General features: G+C 41.7%; 2 protein-coding genes across 2 annotated transcripts; both read left to right on the top strand.

Moving 5' to 3' along the window:
• Window positions 1–2,297: 2,297 nt before the first annotated feature.
• LOC100629517 (keratin-associated protein 4-1) lies at window positions 2,298–3,384 on the top strand. Its single transcript, XM_023652534.2, has one exon. It carries the CDS (start codon window positions 2,356–2,358, stop codon window positions 2,875–2,877), a length of 522 nt encoding a protein of 173 aa, XP_023508302.2. The 5' UTR covers window positions 2,298–2,355; the 3' UTR covers window positions 2,878–3,384.
• A 19,193-nt stretch (window positions 3,385–22,577) lies between these two features.
• On the top strand, window positions 22,578–23,354 carry LOC138916250 (keratin-associated protein 4-8-like). Its single transcript, XM_070227317.1, has one exon. The coding sequence runs from the start codon at window positions 22,630–22,632 to the stop codon at window positions 22,978–22,980; it is 351 nt and encodes a 116-aa protein (XP_070083418.1). The 5' UTR covers window positions 22,578–22,629; the 3' UTR covers window positions 22,981–23,354.
• Window positions 23,355–25,645: the final 2,291 nt, after the last annotated feature.

Raw genomic sequence — 25,645 nt, forward strand, 5'->3', positions numbered from 1 at the left:
CTTGTGCTATTGGGCTCTGAGAAGCACATAAGTTGATGGAGACCTGGTTCCCATCCCTCAGGTAACCGACAGTGAAATCTTGGATTTAATAGGAAGATAGATGTCAGATAGAGTATATTGATAATATTGGTGAGAAAGAGGAATCATTTTATTGGAAGAGGGTAATATGTAAGGATTGATTACTGGAAATTGTGTCATGTGAAAATTCAGGGGAAGGTTTACAGCTCACAGACACACAAGACAAGACAAAGTGAAGGAGAGGATCAGATGAAAGCAGAGTATTCATGTTCTTACAAAGATAATTGTTATATACAAAGTACCAAAAAGCATGATACTCACTTTCAGGAGCAGGGGACTCTCCTAGCTGTCTCTTTGCCTTCAGACAGAGGAGCAACCATCTCTACACAAAAAAATCACCATAGAACTGGGGCCCAATTAGATTGGAATCCTAAGCCTACAGTGCCTGGACTTGTCTTGACTGGAATAGTGACCTCTCGTTGATGTGTTAATCATGTCTTCATTATATTAACTTTCCGGTTGTCATAAGCACTTTGAGCTACATTGGAACTAAGTGCAAAATACTATTATGAATGCAAGGAAAAATGATAAAACCACAGTTGTAGCAGGAGAGACTTTAACAAACCATTTCAACATGGTCATTAGAAAGAGAAAATAAAGAAGGATATAGAGGATTTGAGTAGGACCATTGTCAATTTAGGTTTAATTGATATTTATATGCTCTCTTATGTTTAACAAATTGTTTCCATAATTTTCATATACACCCAGAAGATTCACAAAACACACAGGCTACAAAGAAAATCTTAATACCAGAAATAACATAAGTCTTTTTCTCTTACCAAAATGCGGTGAAATTAGACTCAATAACTGGAAAACAGCAGAAACAAACATGTTCTTGTGGCTTTCCTTCCTTTCCTATTTCTCTCCTTCCTGAATAATTCAGACTAGAAGGCAAGATGGTGTCTGTATTGGATACGGATGGCCTGTTTTTCCTTAAAAGTGTACTTAATTTTTTTTATGGAAATAATTCTAAAGTTAGAGAACTTGTGAGAGTAGTGAAGAGAGCGTTCATTTCAGGACGAAATGATGCTCCATCACTGCTAAACACCTTTTCTCCTATGTCAAGGACATTCTCCTCCATGACCACAATACAATTCAGTCTGACTTTTCTCTTACAAAGAATGCTGCAAAGAACATCTTGAATTTATGTCCTGGAGCACATGGATAAGTGTACCTGTTGAATACATTTCCAGAAGTGAAATTGCTCAATCAAAGGTAATGCACATTTAAAAATCTTATAAAAACTGTTAAATTAGGCTATAAAGAAATTGGTCCAATTTAGACCCCTGCCATCTGTGTATGAGAATGTCTGCTTCCATAGAACCTCAGCAACTTGTTAAAACTTTCAAAGTAAAAATTTTATATTTGTCATTCTAAACTATTCACTGTTGTATCTCCAAAGCATAGGGCAGGACCTGGCACACAGTAGGTGTTCTATAGACGATTTGATAATTGGATAAACTGGTCAAATAAAAAGTTTTAAATTGTAAGTGAGACAGAACATATTTCAATAGCTTAAAAGCCATTTGTGTTTCTTTTTCAGTGAAATGACTATTTGGTTGTTGGCCTTTTTTCTTACTGAGTTATAAGAGATATTCATGCATTCAGGAAATCAGCTCTTTTCTCTTATATTAGTTAAGATATTTATTATTTATTCCCAGTTGGCTCTTAAGCTTTTCGGTTTTGTTTGAGGCTTAAAAAACCAGGTAGGCATTTAAATGTTTCTGTTGTACAATTTTTCAGTCTTTACCTTTATTGCTATTGACTCTTCACTTCAAATGTTTCAAGAAAAATTCTTCCAAGTGTTCTGGTGTGCTCACGCCTTGTGTTTCTCAAGAGTCTTTAGAAAACAGACACACTGTCCCAGTTGAGGGCTGGTGTGAGAAAAAAACATTAAAGACAATACCTAGAGTGTTGAGTTCCAAATGATGTGTCACATGACAACCAAACTAGTGAGGAAGCTGAGGACTCCTTGAAATTAGATGATACACAGAAGGAAGAAGACAAGAGTGACTCAGGAGGAATGACTGGATTGGAAGCACCCTACCTCAGAGGAAGGAAAAAATGCATTCTATCCAACTTTATATAGATTCCCTACAGTTAACTAATTTGCTAATTGCCTATCTATTAAGATAAACAATAACAAAGAAATAGCCCTCAACCTGGTGACAGCAGCCCCTCAGCTGGGTATAAAAGTGGACATGGGATAAGGAGTCTCCCACATTTGGGAAACTCACTCTCCTGGAAACCCAGCCAGAACCTCCACCCTCTGACACCATGGTCAGCTCCTGTTGTGGCTCTGTCTGCCTGGAGACCTGTTGCCGCCCCAGCTGCTGCCAGACCACCTGCTGCCGCCCCAGCTGTGGAGTGTCCAGCTGCCTGCGCCCAGTCTGCTGCCAGACCACCTGCCGCCCCAGCTGTGGAGTGTCCAGCTGCCTGCGCCCAGTCTGCTGCCAGACCACCTGCCGCCCCAGCTGTGGAGTGTCCAGCTGCCTGCGCCCAGTCTGCTGCCAGACCACCTGCCGCCCCAGCTGTGGAGTGTCCAGCTGCCTGCGCCCAGTCTGCTGCCAGACCACCTGCCGCCCCAGCTGTGGAGTGTCCAGCTGCCTGCGCCCAGTCTGCTGCCAGACCACCTGCCGCCCCAGCTGTGGAGTGTCCAGCTGCCTGCGCCCAGTCTGCTGCCAGACCACCTGCCGCCCCAGCTGTGGTGTGTCCAGCTGCTACCACCCAGTCCGCTGCCAGACCATCTGCTGCCGCACAACTTGCTGTCGCTCCCGCTGCGGTGCATCCTCTTGTTGAATTCATATCTGACTAGCAACCATGAGCAAGCCGCCATCACCTCAGCATGAAAGTGTCGTTCATGTTAACTTTTCCATGTTTTAAATGACCACCAACCTTGTCATCCTGTGATACCACTAAGCCACTGAAGAAAGGGCGCCCGTCTACACTCAGTACCACTCCTGTCTCCCTCAGTCTCTTCCCTGCGCTCAGCCCTCAGCTGCATGATGCAGTTGGACTGAACCCCTGAGCCTCTGCAGCTATGCTTGCCTTGACCTTCACAATTACATGTTAACTATTTCTCAATAATAATATTATATTGATACCATACATTCTTGTATCCTTCTTCAATTATTTCTGAGAGTTGATGGCCAGTTTTTTTTCTAGGATTCCTTCTCTCAAGATGAAGAGAAGCATGGGTTTCTGTGTCCAGGAAAGAAAACTGACTTTTCAAATATTACCTAATATTGGTATTCTACAAAGGATTTCAGATTGTTTTAAAATAAAATAACCCACCTTACTTAACAAGCAATAGTTTTCTTCTCCAGTCAATAAAACCATGTATCCCCTGTCTTGGAAAATGGTCATATAGAAGGAATAATAGTTATAAATAAAATGAGTTAAGCCAGTAAATTTAGGGAACAAGTGCGGGTCACAAACCCATGAGATAAAGAGGAGGAAGGGGAGACTGGAAAGTATTTACATTCTTGTGATGACAAGAGGGAGATAAGTCAAGAAATCAGTTTCCATTGACCTAATGTGGCCGAGAGGAAACCTCGCTGGCCCTCCCCAACCTCCTTCATGTTCATGACACTGTACTAAAAAGGCCATAAGCAAATGAGGAGGCTATGGGGTTGTGGGGGGGCCCACGTGGACAAGTCAACCCCCCCCCCACCCACCCCCCCGCCCCAGGACGGTCTGGGGAGGAGCTGAGGAAGGAGCTGAGAGAGGGGCAAGGATGAGGTCATCAGGGAGAGGACTTAGGTTGCACTTGAAAGCTGTGCCCTGAGCCTGCACTCTTGGAATATTCTTACATACCACAGGTCTCTGGAACCTCAGGAGACTTGGTCACACTCAGGTCAGCAAACCAAATGTCTCCTGCAGCCACATTGCTTCACTTGTCCTGTCTGAATCCACCTCCACATGAAAAGAGGACACTTGAGTCAGGGCAAAATAAATGAATTAATAGAATAAAACAATTATTAGAAGAAAGGGACCACGAAAACATTATAGACATTCTAAACTGAGGAAATCGTATTCTTTTCAGCAATGATCATAATTACGAAGGATGATAAGTTATGGGTAAGAGTGCAGTGAGCAGCAATGCCCCACATTTCAAGCTGAAGCACAGATGCTGTAAAAGCCACTGAGGGTGATTAGTGAGCCATGCAGCTTGTGGGGAGGACAGGAGGAAGCTGAGGCTAGAAATACTGGCCAATTTCTAATTTTGATGGGCTTGGTTGTTGTGGTAAGGCAATTATACTGATAACTGTCAGAATTCGTGTAAGTTGGGCAAAGCACGTTGTCAAACATCTTCTCCGCTCTGGCTCCACTCAGCTCAAGTTGCAGTGTTTCCATCGGCCTCTTACCACGATGGGGGGCTTCAGACTCATGGTCTCCCCCAAGGCAATATGATGCTAAGGCGGCCATCTGACTGTCTCAGCTCTGTTCTTCAGCAACTACCTTTCCTTTTGGAAATACAGATTAATCACTACTTCCTGGGTCTTTAAGGGAACTTCCATTTCATAACCTAAAAATATCAATAGGCCCAAGAGTTGAGGATATTAGTTCTAACCAAAGTTTAATTGGAAAGGAAAAAACATTCAAAAATTAAACATCACTTCCAGATATCATTAGAAAAATATGGCATAAATAAAATCATACATTTAGAATCAGTTATTTATTGCTAGTCATTTATCTTAAAACAGTCACTGCTCTCGTTAAGATTCTCCTTGCAGCATTCCTCTCCTGGTAACGCATGTGAGAATGTGCACACATGCCTGTTTCAAGAACAAGGACTGAGAAATCTGGTAAAGCAAACTCAGCACATTTGTGGTTTTGTTGTTTTATCTCTGTTTTATAACAAATAAAAATATCACCTCCCCCAGAGAAAATCTTCTGTTTTATTGTTATTTTAATACTATTACTGCATATGCCAATTGCATCAATCAAGATCCAGAACATTTCCATCACCGCAAAGATCTCTGTGTCATTCTTTGATAGTCACAACCATTTCCCTCCCCCTCCCACCTCCTCCTTCACCCCTAGCAGCTTCTGATCTGTTCTCCATTTCTATACTTTTGCCATTTCAAGAATTTCATGTAATGGAAACATACAGTATGTAACATTTTGGCGTCATCATTTTTCACTCAACATAATTTTCTCTTGAGTCATCCAGGTTTTTGAGTATAAAAATAGTTCATTCTCCTTAAATGCTGAGAAATATTCCATAGTATGAATGTACCGCAGTTTGTTTAAGCATTCACCCTGTCAGGGAGGGGAAATTCCTCCCTCTACCCTTCCTGAGTTCTTATGCCTGGACTAATAATAAACTTGACATAGGATCAGATTAACAGGAGAAAAACCAATTTAATAAGTATGTATGGGAGATCATTAAAAAATGATCCTCAGAGAGTGAACAAAACAGGCAGTGTATGTATCTTTGTACATAAAGAGATAATAAATTTGTGAAGATTTGACAAGACAAAGAAACTTAGGTTTAGGGTGTATAATTAGTGAGGAATTTAAGTGGAGTTTGGGTTTGAGGTAATAAATTAGTAAAGATAACAAGGTTCGTTTACACTGGCCTCTTGGTCCTGAAGTCCTCAGCTCCCTTGATAAATATGTCTCTGTCTGCTGGTGGGGGACGGTATCTTTCACACGAGGGATTTATCTCTTGCTTTCAGGGGGAACAGAGAGAGGAAGATCAAAACTTTAAGTCTAAACGAGAAACTTTAATTCAAAATAATTAATATGCCGTTGTGGGATATTTGGGGGCAGCCTGCCCTGGACCCCACCAACCCTCTGAAGGACATCTGGGTTGTTCCCATTCTGTGGCTCTCATAAATAAAATTGCTAACAACATTTGTGAACAGGTAATTGTCTCAACAAAAGTCTTCATTTCTTGCTATGAAAATAGGAGTGCAATTTCTGGGTCATACGGTAGTTTCATGTTTAGTTTTTTAAAGAACCGCCAAACTATTTTCTTGACTACTTTTATCCTTTTACCCTTCCCATCAGCATTATACAAGTGATGCAATTTCTCCACATCCTCACCAGCATTTGGGGTTGCCTATTTTTTATTTTGGCTACTGTGATGGGTGTGTGGTGATCTCTCCTTGTGGCTTTAATTTGTACCCCCCAATGGCTATCAACACTGGACATCTTTTCCCGTGTTTCTTTGCATCTACATATCTTCTTCAGTGAAATGTCTCTTCATGTCTTTTGCCCAAGCTCTAACTGGACTGTTGGTTTTTTTTTTTTACTGTTGAGTTTGAGAGATCTTTATATATTCTAGATACTAATTCTTTGTCAGATATGTGATTTGCAAATGTTTTCTCCCATTCTGTAGATTGTCTTTTCGTCCTCTTAACAGTGTTTTGTGCAGAGGAAAAGTTTTAATTTTGGTGAAGTTCAATTTATCAATTTTTCCTTTCAGAGTTTGTACTTTTGGTGTCAATAGTAAGAACTCGTTGCCTCCTCCAGGATCCCAAAGGTGTTCTCCTATGCTTTCTTCTAAAAGTTTTACTTTTTATATTAAGTTTGGGACATATTTAGAGTTAATTTTCTTAGGAGGTGTGAGACTCAGGTTGAGGTTTTTCTCCCCCCCCCCCCTTTTTTTTGCCTACAGATATCCACTTGCTCCTTTGTCAAAAAATCAGTTGGGCATGTTTGTGCGAGTCTGAGTTATCATTGTTTTTAACTGAAGATTGTATCCCTTTGATACTTAGATAACGAATGTATTTTTATTTAATTTCTAGAGAGCTTTATTAAGATTTAATTCCCAATCCATTGAATTCACCCATTTAGAATATAAATTCAATTTTTCAAGAATCTTGATAGGGTTGTGCCACTCTCACCACATCTAATTTTAGAATACTTTTGCCTCCCTGGAAAGAAGGAAATGTCATACCCATTTAGTGGTCACACTCCATGCCCCCATTCTTCACCCCAGCTGTAGGCAAACCCTGATCTACTTTCTGTCTTTCTAGATTTGCCTTCCTGGACAGTCCTATATGTAGAATCATACAGTAAATGGTCTTTGTGACTGAGTTCTTTCACTTAGTATCCTGTTTCAGGGTTCATCGACATTGTAGCATGTGTTAATACTTCATTCCTTTTTATTGACTAATAATATCCCATTGTATGGATATACTACATTTTGTTTATCTAGTCATCAGTTGTTGGACATTTGGGCTGTTTCCACTTTTTGGCTATTATGAATAATGCTACTATGAATATTTGTGTACAGCTTTTTGTGTGGACAAATATTTTCATTTCTCCTGAGTATGTATCCAGGAGTGGAATTGTGGGGTCTGTGCATGGTACTCTAGGGTTAATTTCTGAGAAATTGCTAAACTATTTTCCAATGCAGTGCACCACTTTATAATCCCACCAGCAATGTATAACGGCTCCAACTTTTGCACATGCTCACCAACACAAATTATTATCTGTCTCTTAAGTTACGGCCATTCTAGTGGGTATAAAGTGATACCATATTGTGGTTTTGATTTGCATTTCCCTAATGACTAACGATATTGAGCATCTTTTTCATGGTCTTATAAGACATTTGTGTATCATCTTTAGACAGGTGTCTATTCAAATTTGCTCTCCATTTTTAATTGGCTTATTTTTTATTGTTATTACTTAATTGTTTATTATTATTTTTTGTTTGTTATTTATTGTTTGTTTGTTATAATTAATGTTTGTTATTAATTGTTTTTTATTGAGTTGTAAGAATTCTTTATATACCCTGGATACAAGTCCATTCTCCTATATCCTTTACATAAGTGGTTAAGCTGTAGGGCTTACAATATATACCTTGATTTAACAGAATGTACTTCATATTTATCCTGATTTAGTTTCAGTGAAATATAGGAACTTTATTCTCTATAACTCCATTCTGTCCCCCTTTCTTGAGCCATTATTGTTGTACATATCATGTCTACATATGTTTCAAACACAACAATATATTTTTATAATTATTGATTTATATAATTTTATATCTATTAAATGAGATGAGCAAAGAAAGGAGGGAATGTATTTATTTGCAGAGTTATATTAACCTTTTTATTTAACATTTCTAGTTTTCTTCGTTTCTTCCTGTAGATTCAAGGTAGCATCTGATATCATTACCCTACTCCAATACAGCTTTGCTCCCATCTCTTTCCTTTGAGCTGTTATTGTCAAATGTGTTACAGATCCAGTTGTTATAGGTCCAACAGTACAACTATTTCCATATCGTTTTATGATATTGCTCTTAAATCAGTTGACAGAAGAAAGAAGAAATATGCAAGTATATAAAATTGTACTACACAGGCTTCCAGACCTCCAGATGCTCTCCTGTTTGCATGTATCCAGGAGGTACCAGCCTCATTTTAATTAGTCTCCAACAATATCTCCCTATTTTTGGAAATCCCCTTAGGCATGGAATTCTCCAAACTCTGTTCCAAGTAAAGTCAGTCTCCTCAGGAAGAGCTGCAAAACTTTTAAGTCTTTAAGATCTGCCGTTCCCTCTGGGCAGAATCTCTGTGCCACTGTTTCAGGACCAGGGCAGGGACCCACTTTTCCTAATGTGACATCCTCACACCACTAGTGGGTACTCAGCTGTGTCCCCCTCCTCATCATCTCAGCTTGCCCCTCTCAACATGGGACCTCTTCTCTATGAGCAAGATGGTGGGAGGAATGAGACTGCTTCACTGACAGCACGTAGCCTTCACTGAGTGTGGTCAGGGAGGCTTCGTCCTTCTGGCGCTGGATGGAGAGGAGCGCTTGTATCCATCGGTGCACCTCCTTTCCCGGACACTAAATCAGCGAACTCCCACAACTGCGGACAACAAGCAAACAGAGCTGCCTGTCCCTGTGTGCTGAGTCTCCATATGGCTCAGGGAGGTGGCCGGCCTCACCCAGACGCAAGGGGAGTGGTCTTTGATTCACATTTGCTCTGAACTCACTAAGCTCTTGGTGTTTCCCACCTGGTTGTAAAAACCTTGGCTTATTACTTACAGACCCCTCCTCCTGTTCCATCCTCTTGAGAAGACGAAGTCTCAGTGTATTTAATTTTGAGCCCTATTCTTATGGCTTGAATTGCACCAACAAAAAGTTGGGAGAGAAGGTCATGGCCCTGCACTCTCCTGGATGCCTTCTCAGGACATCCCAGGCAGCTTTTGAAAAATAGAGACGTCCAGGCTGCACTACAGGGATTCTATGTCACTTGGTTATTTCAGAAAGCAGAGAGATGCTAATTTCCTATGCAAGTTTGATTCCTAAAAAGAGTGATAGTGCCAATAAGAATCAGTAACGATGTGAGGAAATATGCCAAGACGTGTTGCTCAGGATTCCTTTCCCCAGCTCCCTAATCACCAACCTGCACCCAAAGCCACATCCTGCTCATTGCTCAAGAACCACTCACAGTGAGGGGCCTTCTGCTCCTCTCCAGGATCCCTCAGCACATCATGCCGAAGTGGGAATTATTTCATTCCCATTGACTTTCCCCAACTGTGGTCCCATCTGCTCTGTGTCCTGGACTCGTGAGACTCACAGCTTAGGCCTAGGTCTCTCGTGGTTGACAGGGAAGAGTGTGAGCACCTAGTAACAAATGGTCAGTCCCATCATAGCCAGTTGGAGGAGAGAGCTGCAGCCTTGAATTAGATGAAACACACAAGGAAGAACCATGAGAGTTGATATGGAAGGAAAGATTAGAGTGAAAATACACTACAGGAAGGAAAAATGCATTCTATCTAACTTTGTAAGAAAAAAATGCTTGCAATGGTCTAGTTGAGTCATTCCTTATCAATTAGGATAAACAGTAACAAAGAAGCTCCCTCAATGGGGTGCAACAGGGGACCTAGGGCATGGAGACTCAGGAAACTGACTCTCTTGGAAACTCATCTAGAACCTCAGCCCTCTGACACCATTGCCAGCTCCTGTTGCGGCTCCGTCTTCTCTGAGCAGGGCTGTGCTGGAGGCCTCTGCCAGGAGACCTGCTGCTGCCCCACCTGCTGCAGGACCACCTGCTGCCGTGTGTCTAGCTGCTGCTGCCCCAGATGCTGTGTATCCAGCTGCCACTGCCCGAGATGCAGTCACCCCCCGCAGATGCCACCCAGAGCTGTGTGTCCAGCTGCTGTCACTCAAGTTGTTGCATTTCTGGTTGCTGCTGCCCCTTCTGCTACAGTTCCAGCTGCTCCCATCCCAGCTGCTGTGTGACCGTCTGCCGCCGCTATCCTCCAGTCTGCAGCGGATCCCCTTGCTGTTGATCTTCTCTTCTCACCACCAGCCCTGAGTCAACCACCAGCATGCCAGTGTCAGCCTTGTTCTTGTTTCCTTTTTCCACAGCACCTGGCCTTGTTCTGATCTGTCACTCCCTTTATTCATCCCATCGGTCACGCCGCCACACAAATGTCTAAAAGCAATAATTTAAACTAAATACCACACAAAATCTCCAAGTTCTATGCCTATTACCTTGACATTCAGGCAGATGGCCAAATGTCTACGCTACTTCACGGGGCGGGCTCCAATTCCCACGATTGCTGTGTGTGGCTTGGCCTCCGCAGTGAATTACCTGTGGTAGAATAACTATGTCTCAATAATTACTTACTCTCTTTGTTTCATAAGCATTTGTGGCCTTTACTTACTTTTTAGTGTTGATTATGAGCTGGAGATAAATTTGTGTGTCTGTTTTGCAGACAAGAAAACTGATTTTCCTTATCAATGAAAGCCTACATTAGAGAAAATGCCAAAAAAATAATTTTTCCCCAAACCAGATCACCCACCTTGCCTGCCATCAAGTTAACCGAGAGAAAGCAAGAACATCCTTTCCTATAATTGTACCACCCAGTGAGGTCCTGTGCTGTTGGGCTCTGGGAAGCACATAAGTTGAGTGAGACTCAGCTCTCATCCCTCAGGTAACTGACAGTGAAATCTTGGATTAACAGGAAGATAGATGTCAAGTAGAGTATGTTCACAACATAGGTGAGAAAGAGGAATAATTTTATTGGAAGAGGGTAATATGTAAGGATTGATTCCTAGAAATAAATTGTGTCACGTGAAAATTCAGGGGAAGGTTTACAGCTCACAGACACATAAGACACAGTGAAAGAGAGGATCGGATGAAAGCAGAGTGTTTATGTTCTTATGAATCTTTACTTAAAAAGAACCAAGAACACATTATAGCCATTTAAGGAGGAGACGTATATCAAGATTAATTCATGGAGTAGGACTACGAGAAGACAAGAGCCAGGGATTTCAAGTTGAAGCCACAGATGTAGCGGGAAGTCATTTAGTACGATGAGTGAAATGTGTTTCTTATGGGAAGGAAAGTAATGGATGTTAAGTTGGAGCTGCTGGTTGAGTTCTATTTTTGAGGAGCAGCTTCTCAGTTGGGAACAGAAGGGACAAGGAATAAAGAGATAACTTGGGAACTCACTCACCTGTAAACCCACCCAGAGCCTCCACCCTCCAACACCATGGTCAGCTCCTGTTGTGGCTCCGTCTGCTCTGACCAGGGCTGTGGCCAGGAGACTTGCTGCCTCCCCAGCTGCTGCCAGACCTCCTGCTGCGGGACCACCTGCTGCCGCCCCAGCTGCTGCCATCCTAACTGCTGTGTGCCCAACTGTTGCTGCCCCAGCTACTGCCAGATCATCTGCTGCAGGACCACCTGCTGCCATCCCGGCTGCTATGAATCCTCTTGTTGCTGAGCTCCCCGCCCTACACCTACACATTCTCCATTAACATTCCCCTCACGGAATCAGGAGCTTCCTCTCTTCAAGATACAGAGTCCTGGGTGATATTACTAAGTCAGTCCCAATGGCTGTGTGTCCAGTCTCTGGCTTCTTTCCCACATTGGCCCTAAGTCCCTCACTCTGAGTCTATCTGTAAGTGTCTAATAAGAGTCCCAGATTATTGTCCTCCTCCCAGGCATCCAGACATCACCTCCCACTACTCAGGAAGAGAGAAAGTATTGTCCAGGCTTATACAAGCAGAGGTCATTTATCTGAATCCTCAGTTTTTATTGATGACATTTTCTCATATTTTTCTCTTCTATTGATTATCCCATCTACCTTTTGGCTCGACCTTTACTTTTCTGACCATGAAAATAAAATGGACTTACTATTCATTCTTCTGTTGTGTTCATAACTAGATTCTGAATAATTGATTTTATATACAGATACAGACAAGAGTTTAGATCTGGGTCACTACATAACAGAAATTCCAAACTTATTTTGAAAACAAAAGGTATCAGGTAACACAAAGCAAACTCATCGCTTTGATTCTGTAATGAACCAGCACTGCTCCCTTGTTGTCCACTGGCCCTACCGGGCAGTCAGGGGCTACAGAAAACTTTTGGGAGGAGTTCTTCTCCATTCATGTACCCAATGCAGATTTCAATCACATTTTAGTTTTTCTATACTCAGGTGATTCAAGCTACAGAGGAAAATCCATGTCTCCTGCCCCATCAGTGTCGCTCTGTGACATTCCAACACACCCCAGAGTATGCAGCCCTTGGGGCAAAAAGAAAACTCATGGGGCTGGCCCCGTGGCCGAGTGGTTAGGTTCGCGCGCTCCGCTGCAGGCGGCCCAGTGTTTCGTGGGTTCGAATCCTGGGCGCGGACATGGCACTGTTCATCAGACCACGCTGGGGCAGCGTCCCACATGCCACAACTAGAAGAACCCACAACGAAGAATACACAACTATGTACCGGGGGGCTTTGGGGAGAAAAAGGAAAAAATAAAATCTTTAAAAAAAAAAAAAAAAAAAAAAAAAAAAAAGAAAACTCATTACCTTCCATTGCTCTTCATCATGACATTTCTGTTGGGCTCACTCCCATCCTAGGTATTTTGTCTCATGAAGAGACAAGGATATAACACTTCACGAAGGCATCCTTCCCCACAAGCAGTATACTTGGGGGATCCATTAAATGCATCAGCCTAGCTTGTGGGCACTTCTTTTTCAAAGGAATGTGGAATCAGGACTCAAATAAATGATCGTACCCACCTTGCCTGGCTCTGTCGGCTAGAACAGTACTTTCCCAAGTGAGCTCCTTGGACTTTTGCAGAAGCGTGCGATATGCTGCTGGACTTCAGGCTGCGGGCTGGGCTGTCTCCCTCCGGCTGTAGTGGCTCCATTTTATCTGATTTGTATATATCGAGCTTTCAAGAGAGGAAACATTTTTAAAAACTTTAAAAGGTTTGAAAGTCATTCAGTTAAAACAAGAAATTCACACCAATACGAAGAGTGTGAATAAAATACTAAGAAGGCGGTATAAGTGGAAAAAATAACAACAGAAACGTTCTATTTAAAGTCCTAGTACAAAAAGAACGTTGAACTGGCAAGGTGCTCCAATTCTTCCCTGGTCTACAGGTTTTCACTTAATTCTACTGAAGTGAACTTTAAAATTCATTACAATCTTATCCTTCTGATACCACTTCTCCACCCAAATCCCGAATGATGTCCAGGGACCACCTATATCTGAATTATATGGGGTGCTTACTTAAAGTGCAAATTCCTGTGGCCTAAGATTTTCTATATCAGAATCTTTGGGGGACAGGCTAGGAATCTCACATTATTCTCAAGCTCCCGAGGTAATTTTTAAGTACACTAATGCTCGAGAACCGCTGCAACTCTAGCACTCCAAAATCACTTACCACTCCATGAACGCGCCATGCTCTCCCGCGCTCTGTGCCCTTGTATGTGTTGGCATCTCTGGCTCAAGTTCACGCTCCACCTGTCCCCTTCTTGTTCTTTGAATCCATGTCTAATGTCTCTTCTCTGCATCACTTTTAGACAATTAGTTACTCCTCCTGCCATGATGGCGTCCATTGCACTCAGTTCTCTATACAGAATTATTCTTTGTACTGTAAATGTTTATTCACCTCTCTCCCTATCCACGCTGAGTTTATCAAAGATAGGGAATATATGGGACTATATGATTTATTCAACAAACATTTCTATAAAGCCAGTTCTTGTCCATGCTGTGAGCTAGGCATGGGGTGCGAAACGTGAAACAAAACAGAATCACTTGTGTCTAAGGCCTTTAAAATGGAGCCAGGAAGCCATTAAGGAGATGGGTCTTCTGCACGTCCTCATCGGGCTCATCATGAACTTTTGAACTGAGCGAAAAGACAAACATTTTGTCCTGCAACTCCTCACTGTGACAGACTTTTACCTCCCTTTAGCTATAGCTCTAGCAATCAACTATGTTTAACCAAGATTAGCTTTCTGCGCCAACCCCAATTAACATTCTTTGTAATGAGAACCTCCCTTTTCTGCCTTTAAAAGGCCCTGCCTCTTATTCCCTAGTGGGACGCTATTAGGGTTGCTACCCAAATCTGTATACCTTGAATTGTAATTCCTTGATCCCAAAATAAACACCTCTCTGCCTCTCATTTTGGCTCTTTATTTTTGGGCTCACAAGGGTTATAAAGAAGAATCAAATGAGAGCAGCTCAGTTGGAAAGCTACTGTCTCGAGCTCAGGAAAGTAAAGATAAAACAATGTGAAACACGCTTGTTCTCAGGATAGTAAAAGAAGGCTCTAAGGTAGGAGTGGTTTGGGTGGAGAGCACCATGCTTGCCGGAGGAGGTAACAACCTCTAAATCTTAGAGGACAAGTAGTATGGAGGTCCACGCAGAGTGCCTGGAACAGAATGTGGGAGCTCTCAACCAGTTTGCTGAACAGATGAGTGAGTGACAAGCTATAGTTCTACAGGACTCCAGCTTTATAATTCGATCAACCCCAACGGAGATCTTCCAAGAAGAACATTTCTGACCGGTGTAAAGCTTGTCTGCAAACATGGGCTTGCTATTGTAATCTCAATTGTGAGTCACCTGGGGCTCTTTTAGGACCCAGCCCAATCCCTACATGACTCTGTGCACGTTCTGAACATTGAAGACTGTGGGATCAGTGACTCAGTTTCGCTCTCAGGAAAGTGATTCTATTCTAAGGCATTATACGTTCCTGGGAGTGTTATGTATTAGGGCACTAATCCATCACTTGGTTGACATATTACTTAAACCACCAGAAAAGGATTTGGACAATGTCTGGAAAGCCTCCTACACCCTTTAAATCTCTTGCTATGACATTCACACAATAAAAATCTCATTCATTTGGACACATTCCATTTGGGACATGTGCAGACTAATTTTCCCTGGTCTGCACCCATATGAAATTTGGTGTCTTCCATAAAATGATTGTTTGCAAGGCAAATGGAGAAGGTAAATATAATTACAGAAGCTGTATTTATCTCACCGTGGATCTACTTAGCGCTAATTACAAGTGAATCATATCGCTCTATATCTAAGCCTTGAAAGTAGCATTTAGAAGCATTTGTTACCTATGATTCTTAATCATGCTTTAAATGTATTGAAATAAGCTAAAAAAGCATTATTTTTAAAAGTTCTAGCCAACCAAATTAGACCAGTCTGCCTTCTTGATTTTTTAATTAGTGACATTTCATTATACTGTTTCTATGGAGGCATTTTATAACTTAGTATTTTACTATAATTTAAAAGATCTTTAACATTATTTAAATGCTTTCTCAAGCTCTAAAAATTTGTATTGAGAAAACTATTGTGTGCCAAGGACTTCGCTAGATGCTGGGGATTCAAAGAAGAAGAATAGGATTGAAGCTCCATACCCAAGACAGACTGAGCTCTGTGGGAATATCAAGGGAATGGCCTGCTTGAAGGAGTAAGAGAAGGTGTCATAGAATGGCGTTAAACTAGGTTTTTCCAGGTAGAAAAGGAGTGGATTCGCTAGGGAGTTGGACAACATTGCAAAGGGCAGAATCTGGAAACTGTGGCCTATGAGGAAGCTGGGAGAGTGAGTGGAGATGGCGTTGGGAATGTAGGTATGTGAAGGGTGCTGATGCCATGCTGAGGCGTTTGGGACACATCTTAAGGGCACCAGGGAGTCAACAGCCTTTCATCTTAAAGTCCTGTGCCAAGTGTGGCAACGTCACACCAAATCTGGCAAAGGGGTCATAACAAGAAACCATAGTTCATAAGATGTGTTTCTTGGCTAAGCCAACTCTCCTATTTGTTTTAAAACTTGATTTTATTTGAAAAATACTGAAAAGAAGACAAACATGTCTCCAATAATCCCAACATTTAAAAAAAATCACAAAGTAAGAAGTGAAAGTTTCCCTAATAACTTTCTCCCATTCCTAGACTAGATTAATGGATATCATTCCCGACTTTTTCCCATGTTTACACAAATATTTCTGTGTGTAAATGTGTAGTACACACATGTCATATTCCCCCCTGCGGAATCATGTGGCACATTTATCCATTTATGCAACAAATATTTATTGAATGCTTGCTATATACTATGCACTGTTCAAGCTACTGAGCTACAGCACCCAGCGCTTACATTCTAGGACAAAGACAATAAGCACAAATATAAACAAGGTAATTTCAAGTAGACATAAGTGCTAGGAAGACAATTAGAAAACAAAGAGTACAGTTGTGATGGGAGGGACTGGGGAGATTCTTGAGACTGGGAGACAGGAGTGGCTTCTCTTGGGGAGGGGATGCTTTAAGTGAGACTTGAGTGATGCTGAGAAGCCAGAGGTCATGATCTGGAGGTCAAGTCTTTCAGGAAAAGGAAACAGTAAATGATAAGACCCCATTGTGTGAACAGAAATAGAAAAGCCATCAGTGTGGCTGGAGCTCGGTGAGTGGGTTGGGGGGGGGGGGGCAGGCTTCTGAAGGATGAGCCTGTTACCCAGCAGAGGCTCTCTCTCTACTTGTGTGCACAGAAGCTGATACTGTGTACCCCAGTGTTTGAGGGAAGAAAGTTTATTATGCAATCGATTGGCAAGGAGATAGGAGAAGGGCTCTCAAATCTGTCTCCCCAATCCAGGGTATAGAGATAAGGTTTAAGGGATCAGGGAGGGCAGGCTGGTAGGCTGAAGCACTGACAGGAAGAGTTTCAATTGGCAGATCAAAATTTTCTCTTCTGTGCGTACTCCTGGCTGGCTTGCAGCCCTGAAAAATAGCCTTAACATTCTGTTGTTAAGATGAGGTCAGCACAGTAAACAAGGTTGAATGTGCTCTGTAGATTTAAGTCATTCCCTCTCTACCAATACAAGAGTTTCTAGAGATTTAGTCATCTTCTCCTTGGCTCAGAGAGAAAGGCACCCTTACAAATGGAAATTTCTCTTATAAATGTAAATTTCCCCTACAAATGGGTAACTTCTACTAGGCTTTTAGAGCTTTACCCTGTGTCTGCTCTTTCCTAAAAATAATCAGCCCAAAATAATTCTTATACCAAAAAAGCACATTTTGGGGTGGCAAATTCTGTCTCTGGTCCTGCAGGTAGAAGCCGGGAGAAGTGGGTAGAGACCAGCTTAGGAAGGACATCGTACGTCAAGAACTTGAGATTGTTTTTCCCAAGTTCAAAGTAAGCCATTGATGGGTTTTAAAATGTGTATGTTAAAAACATAATTGTGCCTTCTGTCTGAGAATGGATTGTTGATGAGCAAAGGAGAAATCAAAGACTAGTGAACGGGTTCAGAACAAACCTCCACAAGATGTGCCACTTTGGCATGAGGAATATTTTGAGCTAAAAGCAATTAAGATCCGAGGGCTCAACAGACTTTTATTTCTCCTTTAAAGAATTTAAATTAAGGGCCTTGTCCATAATAAGAGTTACTACCAGAAATGCATTTTTATGACCTATCTGTATGGCAGGGCAAACCTCTAATGATTAAACATCTGCTCTTCTTATCGTCCCATGAATTACCCTCCTCCCCTCTGAAGCCTCAGGCTCCTATCCCATTCCTTAGCTGAAGATGGCACATATACCTAATTTTATCTTTTTGTCTCTGACCTTCTCATGTATGTGGGGTCTCTGATTCTCTCTTGTATGTGGGATTCCCGCACATATGAAATTAATGAAATCTGATTTTTTTCCTATTAATCTGTCTCATGTCAATTTAGTTCTCAGACCAGCCAGAAGAACCTAGAGGGTAGAGGAAAATTTCTTCCTCCCCTACTCTAGTTAAGAAATTATTACGCTGGTACAAGTGAGAGAAGATAGTTGCTTGGACAAAGACAGTGGCAATGGAGATGGAGAGAAGGTACAGGGAAATGTTCTGGGGACTTGGCAGAGACTTACTGACGGTCTGGACATGCAGAGAGAGAGAAGGGATTAATCATGGGTCATCTAGAATTTTCAGTTAGCAATTGAGCCTATGACAGTGCCATTTACTTGCATGAAGACTGAGGGAGGAATGAATCTCAGGGAAGAGGGAGATCAAAGGTTCTGTTTTGACCATGTGAACTTGAACATAGGTATTAGTCACCCAAATGAAGATATGAGGTAGGAAATTTGCAGCTCAGTGGAAAAGTCAGGGATGGAGATAAAAATCTGGTATTCTTGGTCATTATGGAGTTGGGTGAAATCACACAGGGAGAATGTGTCGGTAAATTGAGGATAAACGAAAGAGGGTAAAGTCGGAGCCATGGGAGCATCTCAACACTGACAGGTCAAGAGAGGAGAAGCTGCAGCAAAGGAAGATGAGGAAGGACAGCCTTTAGAATTTTAAAGTGGGATTATTGGATCACAAATTTGCCTTTATAGTTTTAAGAATGTTAAAAAACAAAATTCAACAGAGCATATTTGAACATCTAATTGGCTTTATTAGATGATTCATGAATCGTGCAGCATTTCCTCTAGCAACTAGCTGGGCACTCAGAGAGGTTATACAAAATGGGGAGGTTTTTATAGGAAGAAGTATGGGACAAAGGAGCTCTTAGCAAAAGAAAAGAAGGGATTATTTTTAAGCCGGGATATCTTCTTTTACTGGAAAGGGAATGGCGAGGGTTTTATCATACAGATTGCCTCTTCTTCCTCTGGGGATGGAGAGGGCCCACATGGTGGATGACCTCATTGGTGCTGACCAGAAAGTTTCAGACTGGCCAATTAAAATTGCATTTCACAGGGGCTGGCCTGGTTGCCTAGTGGTTAAGTTCATGTGCTCCGCTTTGGCGGCCCAGGGTTCGTGGGGTCAGATCCTGGGTGCACACCTACACACCACTCATCAAGCCATGCTGTGGTGACACCTCACATACAAAATAGAGGAAGATTGGCAGAGATGTTCGCTCAGGGCCAATCTTCCTCATCAAAAAAAAAAATTACATTTCAGAGAGATGAAACTATAATTAGATGAGGTATTAAATCTAGGTTTGGGATTGTAGCGGAGGAAAATAATTCCTCTACCCTCTATGTCCTTCTGGCTTGTGTAAGAAGTAAATTGACGTGAGATAGAATAACAAGAGAAAATCAGGCAAAGCTTTATAACATGTGTACATAAGAGAAACCCAGGAAAGCTGAGCAACTCACCAGAATGGCCAAATCCACCTCCTTAAATATCATCTTCAGCCAAAGACAAAAGAGGATGCTGAGGGTAGTGGTTTGGGGCTTCAAAGGGGAGGAAGACAATTCACATGGAGATGGAAAAGTAAATGTTTGGTGACAGAACTTTGATAAGAATGGGCTTGGCAAGGACCCTGCCAGCCTATGATACCCAGAGTTATCTAGGGTGATGGCCTATCTTGGGGACGGGTCTTCTATCTTAAATTCTCCTAGGCAGTTAGGAGGAATGTCAAAGTTTCTTTCAGAGTCTTTTGTCCTTAACCAGAGAGACACATTTTGGGGTGAACAATTCTGATCCCCCACAGTATCATGGGCTTTTAGAGCATTGGGCCTGTGGTCTCATTTTTTTAACAATAGCTATTGCCAACACATCCTCCAAAGAGTGGCATCAATATACACTTCACCATTCATTTATAAACCTTCCACTTTCTCCACATTAGCACCAGCCCTGAAAAGAGAAAATAATATTTGGTTATTTTAAGCTGTATATTCTTAATCACAAGTTGATCTAAACATCTTTTCCTACGTCTATTAGTTATTCTCGTCTAAGATCCTGAGGGGAAGCAGAGTGTGCCACTCTAAGATATGCCTCTTAGGCATAAGGATTATTTTAGACTGATTATTTTTAAGAACAGCAGACACAGGAGAAGCTCTGAAAACTGGGTAGAAGGTACCCTTTGTAAAAGACATTTATATTTATAAGGGAAATCTCCATTCATGGGAGTGTCTCCCTCTCTGTACCAGGAAGAGAAGGATGACTCTAAATTTCCAGAAACTCTTATCATGGTAACCTTCTATAACTAGCTGCCCTCAGCCCCAACCCCAACATCTTTTGTCTTTAGCTGGAGATAATATTTAAGGTGGTGGCTTGGGCCATTTGGGGGAGTTACTCAGTTTTCTGGGCATCTGCCATGTATACAGGAGATATAGGTGTTCTTAAACTTCTATTTGTTCTTCTCCTTTCAATCTGTCTTTTATTACCAGGGGCGTTCAGGCAAGAACCTAGAAGGATAGAGGGAAAACTATTTTTCCTCTCCACCACCCACCCACAATGTACTCCATTTCTGCCAGTCCCACTTGTGCCTCTGCCTCATTCTCTAAGTTGTCCAGTTGCTGCTGCTCCACCTCAAACTTTGGCATCTCATTCTGGGAGTTTGAAACTCTGGCTCTGAATTAGAATTACCTCAGAGACTGTAGAGAATAGAGAGGGGAAGTCCAGGCTCCTCCCCAGACCTTCCGAGTCAGACCATCCAGAGGGGAACTGAGAACAAAGTCTAGTAACTGGCCTCCTGGCTAGGACTCTGTGGCTTCTCTTCTAGTTCACAGCAAGCCCCTTCCCTCTGGTGAGGCACTGCTCTCCTGCTTCCTAAGCAGCTTAAACGCATATTTCTTTGTTGAACGCTCTCTTGTGAAATGTAGCTCTGGGCAGCCTCAGGTTTGTGAGTCGGCATTCCAGGGCAGGAGTGAGACTCAAAATATTTGAAAACCAGTAGTTTAAAGTCACCAACTAATCAGAATGGACGTCAGGCTTAGCCCTGGAGGAGGAGCCTAAAGCCCTCCCTCATATTCTTGGCTTTAACCTTTCCTTGCTGGGTCACAGGGATGTGGCACTGATGGGGACACTCAGCTTTCTGGGTATCTGCCATGTATACAGGAGATATAGATGTTCTTAAACTTACATTTGCTTTTCTCCTTTCAATCTCCTTTTCAATCTTTCAAGGAGCTCAGGGCAGTCGTAAATGGAACTTCAGTATCTTAACAACCAGTACAATTGAACTGTTGCTACAGGCTGAGCATCATGCTGGCCTGGAACCCCCCTACTCCCCAGCCCCGGAGGGTCATGGTAGAGATCTCTAAATAGTATAGCAGCACAACAAAGTTTTCTTTAATTTTTTTTCTGTTTACAAAAGAAAAACAAGTCATCAAAGAAAAAAGTGGAAGGTAAAATTGTTCAGAAGAAAAAGTTTTCCATAAGTCTATCAATCAGAGATAATTACTATTAATATTTCTGGTAATTATGTCAATGTTTTCCTACATACTTTTTTACATAATTGAGGTTACACTGAATATTCTATTTTCAATATAAATATAAATATTTTCAGTAACATAAGCACTGTTATTAATAGTGGTGATTTCTGAAGGGCTATGTCCATTTCAAATAAATTTGTTCTTTAAAAAGAGGGAATCTGGGGCCAGCCCCATGGCCGAGTGATTAAGTTCACACATTCCACTTTGGCGGCCCAGGGTTTCGCTGGTTCGGATCCTGGGTGCAGACATGGCACCGCTCATCAGGCCACGCTGAGATGGTATCCCACATGCCACAACTAGAAGGACTCACAACTAAAATATACAGCTATGTACTGGGGGGATTTGGGGGGAAGAAGAAGAAGAAGAAGGAAAAAAGAGATTGGCAACACATGTTAGCTCAGGACCAACCTTAAAAAATAAAATAAAAAATAAAAAGAGGAAATCTGCCAATATTTTCAAGTCCAGGAAATGGGATGAGAACACAGTCAGGGTGTCCTGGGGATTCTCCTGACCTCCTGCCTGACTATTTTTCTTTACAACTGACCACACTGATGGATTTTACCATGTTTTTCCATGTTAAGATTCTATCCTTCCAAGATTTCCTTATATCTGGATCGGACCTGTAACTAAATCTCTCTTCCATAAGGAATGCTGCACAAATTGAGGGCCTGGTAAGACTGACACGTGGGGTAAACTGACACCTCGACTCGCCCATGTCAAAATCCACAAATAAGTGCTCTGCGGAAGGAGCTGCAGGATCTAGAAACATAGATGATGCCTTCAAGGAAGGAATGACAGGAGGTGATTCAGGAGGAAAGAGTAGATGGAGCAGTAATCAACACATTCAGCTTAGAATATTTGACCAGGATCCGAATGAAGGTGATGCACACAAAGGAAGACAGCTAAGGTGTGATGCAGGAAGAGTCAATGGGATAAATCCTAATCCACCAGGAAAAAGAAGTGATGTTTTCCACCCAACTTGGAAAATGTAATTGCCTAGTTTAACAATTGCTTACTTTTGTGGGTAAACAATAACAAGCGAAGACTTTCCTCAGCAGGGTATAAAAGGGGACCTGGAGCAAGAAGACTTCCAGATTCAAGAAATACACTCTCCTGGAAACCCACCCAGAAACTCCATCCTCTGACACCATGGCCAACTCTTGTTGTGGCTCTGTTTGCTCTGATCAGAGCTGTGGCCAAGGCATCTGCCAAGAGACCTGTTGCCAACCCAGTTGCTGCCAGACCACCTGCTGTAGGACCACCTGCTGTAGGACCACCTGTTGTCGCCCCCCCAGGTGCTGTGTGTCCAGCTGCTGCAGGCCCCAGTGCTGCCAATCTGTGTGCTGCCAGCCCACCTGCTGCCAGCCCCCTTGCTGCAGGACCACCTGTTGCCACCCAAGCTGCTATGTGTCGAGCTGTTGCCGTCCCTCCTGCTGCCAGACCACCTGCTATAGAACAACCTGCTGTCGTCCCAGCTGCTTCGGCCGTTCTTACTGCTGAGTGTCCTGCTCTAGATTCATGAACCTCCTTGTCCCCATCCTTCAGTCCAGGCAGCGAGTGTCTAATTCAATAAAACATGTGGCACTTCCTTAATATCATGAATTTACAAACACACCCATGGACTGATTTGGAAACTTTGGGTGTCTATATTATTATTTATTCTCTTTTGTAGAAACATCTTATTACTAGTGAATCAGAATTTACAGCCAGATTTTGCATCGAATTGTTTTAGAATTTCTAATTCTGATTTAAAATGTAGGAGTCTTCAAATGTTCCCCTTCTAGATTTTTTCTTTCTAATGTTTTTCTATGGAATCCATTTTCATGTGGAATTGCTTCATGTTCCCCAATAAAACTTTTTAGCATTCAAAGGCACTAAAATTGCTCATCTCTCTTTATTTCTTATTAATGAAATGTTCACTGCATAGTGCTGTCTCTTTTTCTGCACAACACGGGAGTGCATGTTCTCAGGGGACCCTACAATAGAAAAATTAGGTTGGCACTTGCCAATGAGATTTTTATCTAGACCAGAATCAATCTCACAGCAGAAATTAAAAAAGGTTCAAAGGAAGGCATCTTTGAACCTAATGCATATAATATGAGAGCTATGGATTATAACTGCTACCAAAAAAAGGGTCCTCAGTAAACTGTAATCCATGAATTGATTTAAACCAATTAAATAGAGAAGCTCAGTACAGAGGATAGCCCGTGGATTTGGGACTGAGAATTAGGTCTGAATTTTGATGGTACTGCATACCAGCTATGATCTTGGACATGTTACGTAAGCTCTCTCAACCTAGGATTGCTTTTCTCTAAAGGAAGGATCACAATACCCACCTATCAAGGTTGTCATACATCATTAATCATCAGGGAAGTGCAAATCAAAACCACAATGAGATATCACCTCACACCTGTTAGGGTGGCTATTATTAAAATAAACAAGAGAGAACAAATGTTGATGAGGATGTGGACAAAAGAGAACCCTGGTACACTGTTGGTGGGAATGTAAATTGGCACAGCTATTATGGAAAACAGTATGGAGGTTCTTCAAAAAATTAAAAATAGGACTACCATAGGATCCAGCAATCCCTTTTATGGGTATTAATCCAAACAAATTGAAATCATAATCTCAAAGAGATTGCTGCATCCCCATGGTTATTGCAATATTATTCACAATAGCCAAGATGTGGAAACAATCTGAGTGTCCATTGACAGACGAATGGATAAAGAAAATGTGGTGTATATGTACAATGGAATATTACTCAACCTTTAAAAAGAAGGAAATCCTACTGTTTGCTACAACAGATGGGCCTGGAGGACATTATGCTAAGTGAAATAAGCCATATGCAGAATACTGTACGATTTCACTTACATGTGAAATCTAAAATAGCCAAACTCATAGAAGCAGAGAGTAGAATGGCGATTGCCAGGGGTTGAGGGAAGGAGGAAATGGAGAGATGTTGCTCAAAGGGAACGAAGTTCAGTTATGCAAGATAAGTAAGTTCTGGAGATCTACAATACAGCACAGTGCTTATAGCTAACAACACTGATTTGTATACTTAAAATTTTCTGAGGTTATGTCTTATGTTAAGTATTCTTACACTTAACCAAAAAATAATAATTTTTTAAAAAGCCGTGTGTATCTGACTTCAAGGCAGCAGACTAGAATTTTCAGACTATCTCCTATCAACAAGAATCCTTTCATTTCTCAAACAAAACTCGATTGATTGAAGGGAAAAAAACAAAGTTGTCATAAAGATTCATTGAGATAAAGGTGCATGGTAGACACATAAAGGCATCCTCTCTTTTACCTCCAGTTAGCCTCTTTTGTTTTTTTTTTTTTCTTCTAAATTTTATTTTGAAACAACTACAGATTCATGGAAAGTTGAAAAGAAAGTGACAGCAAAGTCCTGTGGTCCCTCGACCCAGTTTCCCCCAGTGGTCACATTTTATGGAATTATGGTACATATCAAAACTCAGAAATCGTCCTTGGTGCCATCCATAGAATTTGTTCAAATTTTACCGGTTTTACCTGCACGTGTGTGTGTGGTTCTATGCAATTTTACCATGTGTATGGATTGGTGTAACCACCATCACAATCGAGATGGAGAGTAGTTATGTCTCCATAAGGCCTTCTCGTGTTATCCTCGTATAAACACACCCATTGCCCACTCCTTGTTACTCACCATCCATGACCCCTGGCAACCACTAATCTGTTCTCCAGCTCTATAATCTTATTTCAAGCGTGTTCTGCAAATGGACTCTTACAGTATGTAACCTTTGATGATTGGCTTTTTTGCACTCAGCATCGTTCCCTTGAGATCACGCAAGTTGTTCAGCGTATCAATAGCTTGCTGCTTTTTATTGCTGAGTAATATTCTACAGCATGGATGTACCACACTTTGGGTTGTTCAACCGTTCACCTGTTGAAGGACGTCTAGGCTGTTCCAAGTTCAGATTTATGTATGCATGTATGTATGTATGTATCTATTTATTTATTTGGAAAAATGTATTGAGGCTTCATACTTGGAGACAAACATTGCAACTTTTCAGTTTCAAGACGCTGTCTAATTCTAACAGTGTTCGATTTAGTAAATTTGTCCTTATGTCCTTTATCTCTTATTCCTTATGGCTTTTAAAACTTTCATCATAAACGTCTTTATTTT

The sequence above is a fragment of the Equus caballus genome, chromosome 11 (assembly GCF_041296265.1).
Source record: "Equus caballus isolate H_3958 breed thoroughbred chromosome 11, TB-T2T, whole genome shotgun sequence".
NCBI lineage: Eukaryota > Metazoa > Chordata > Mammalia > Perissodactyla > Equidae > Equus > Equus caballus.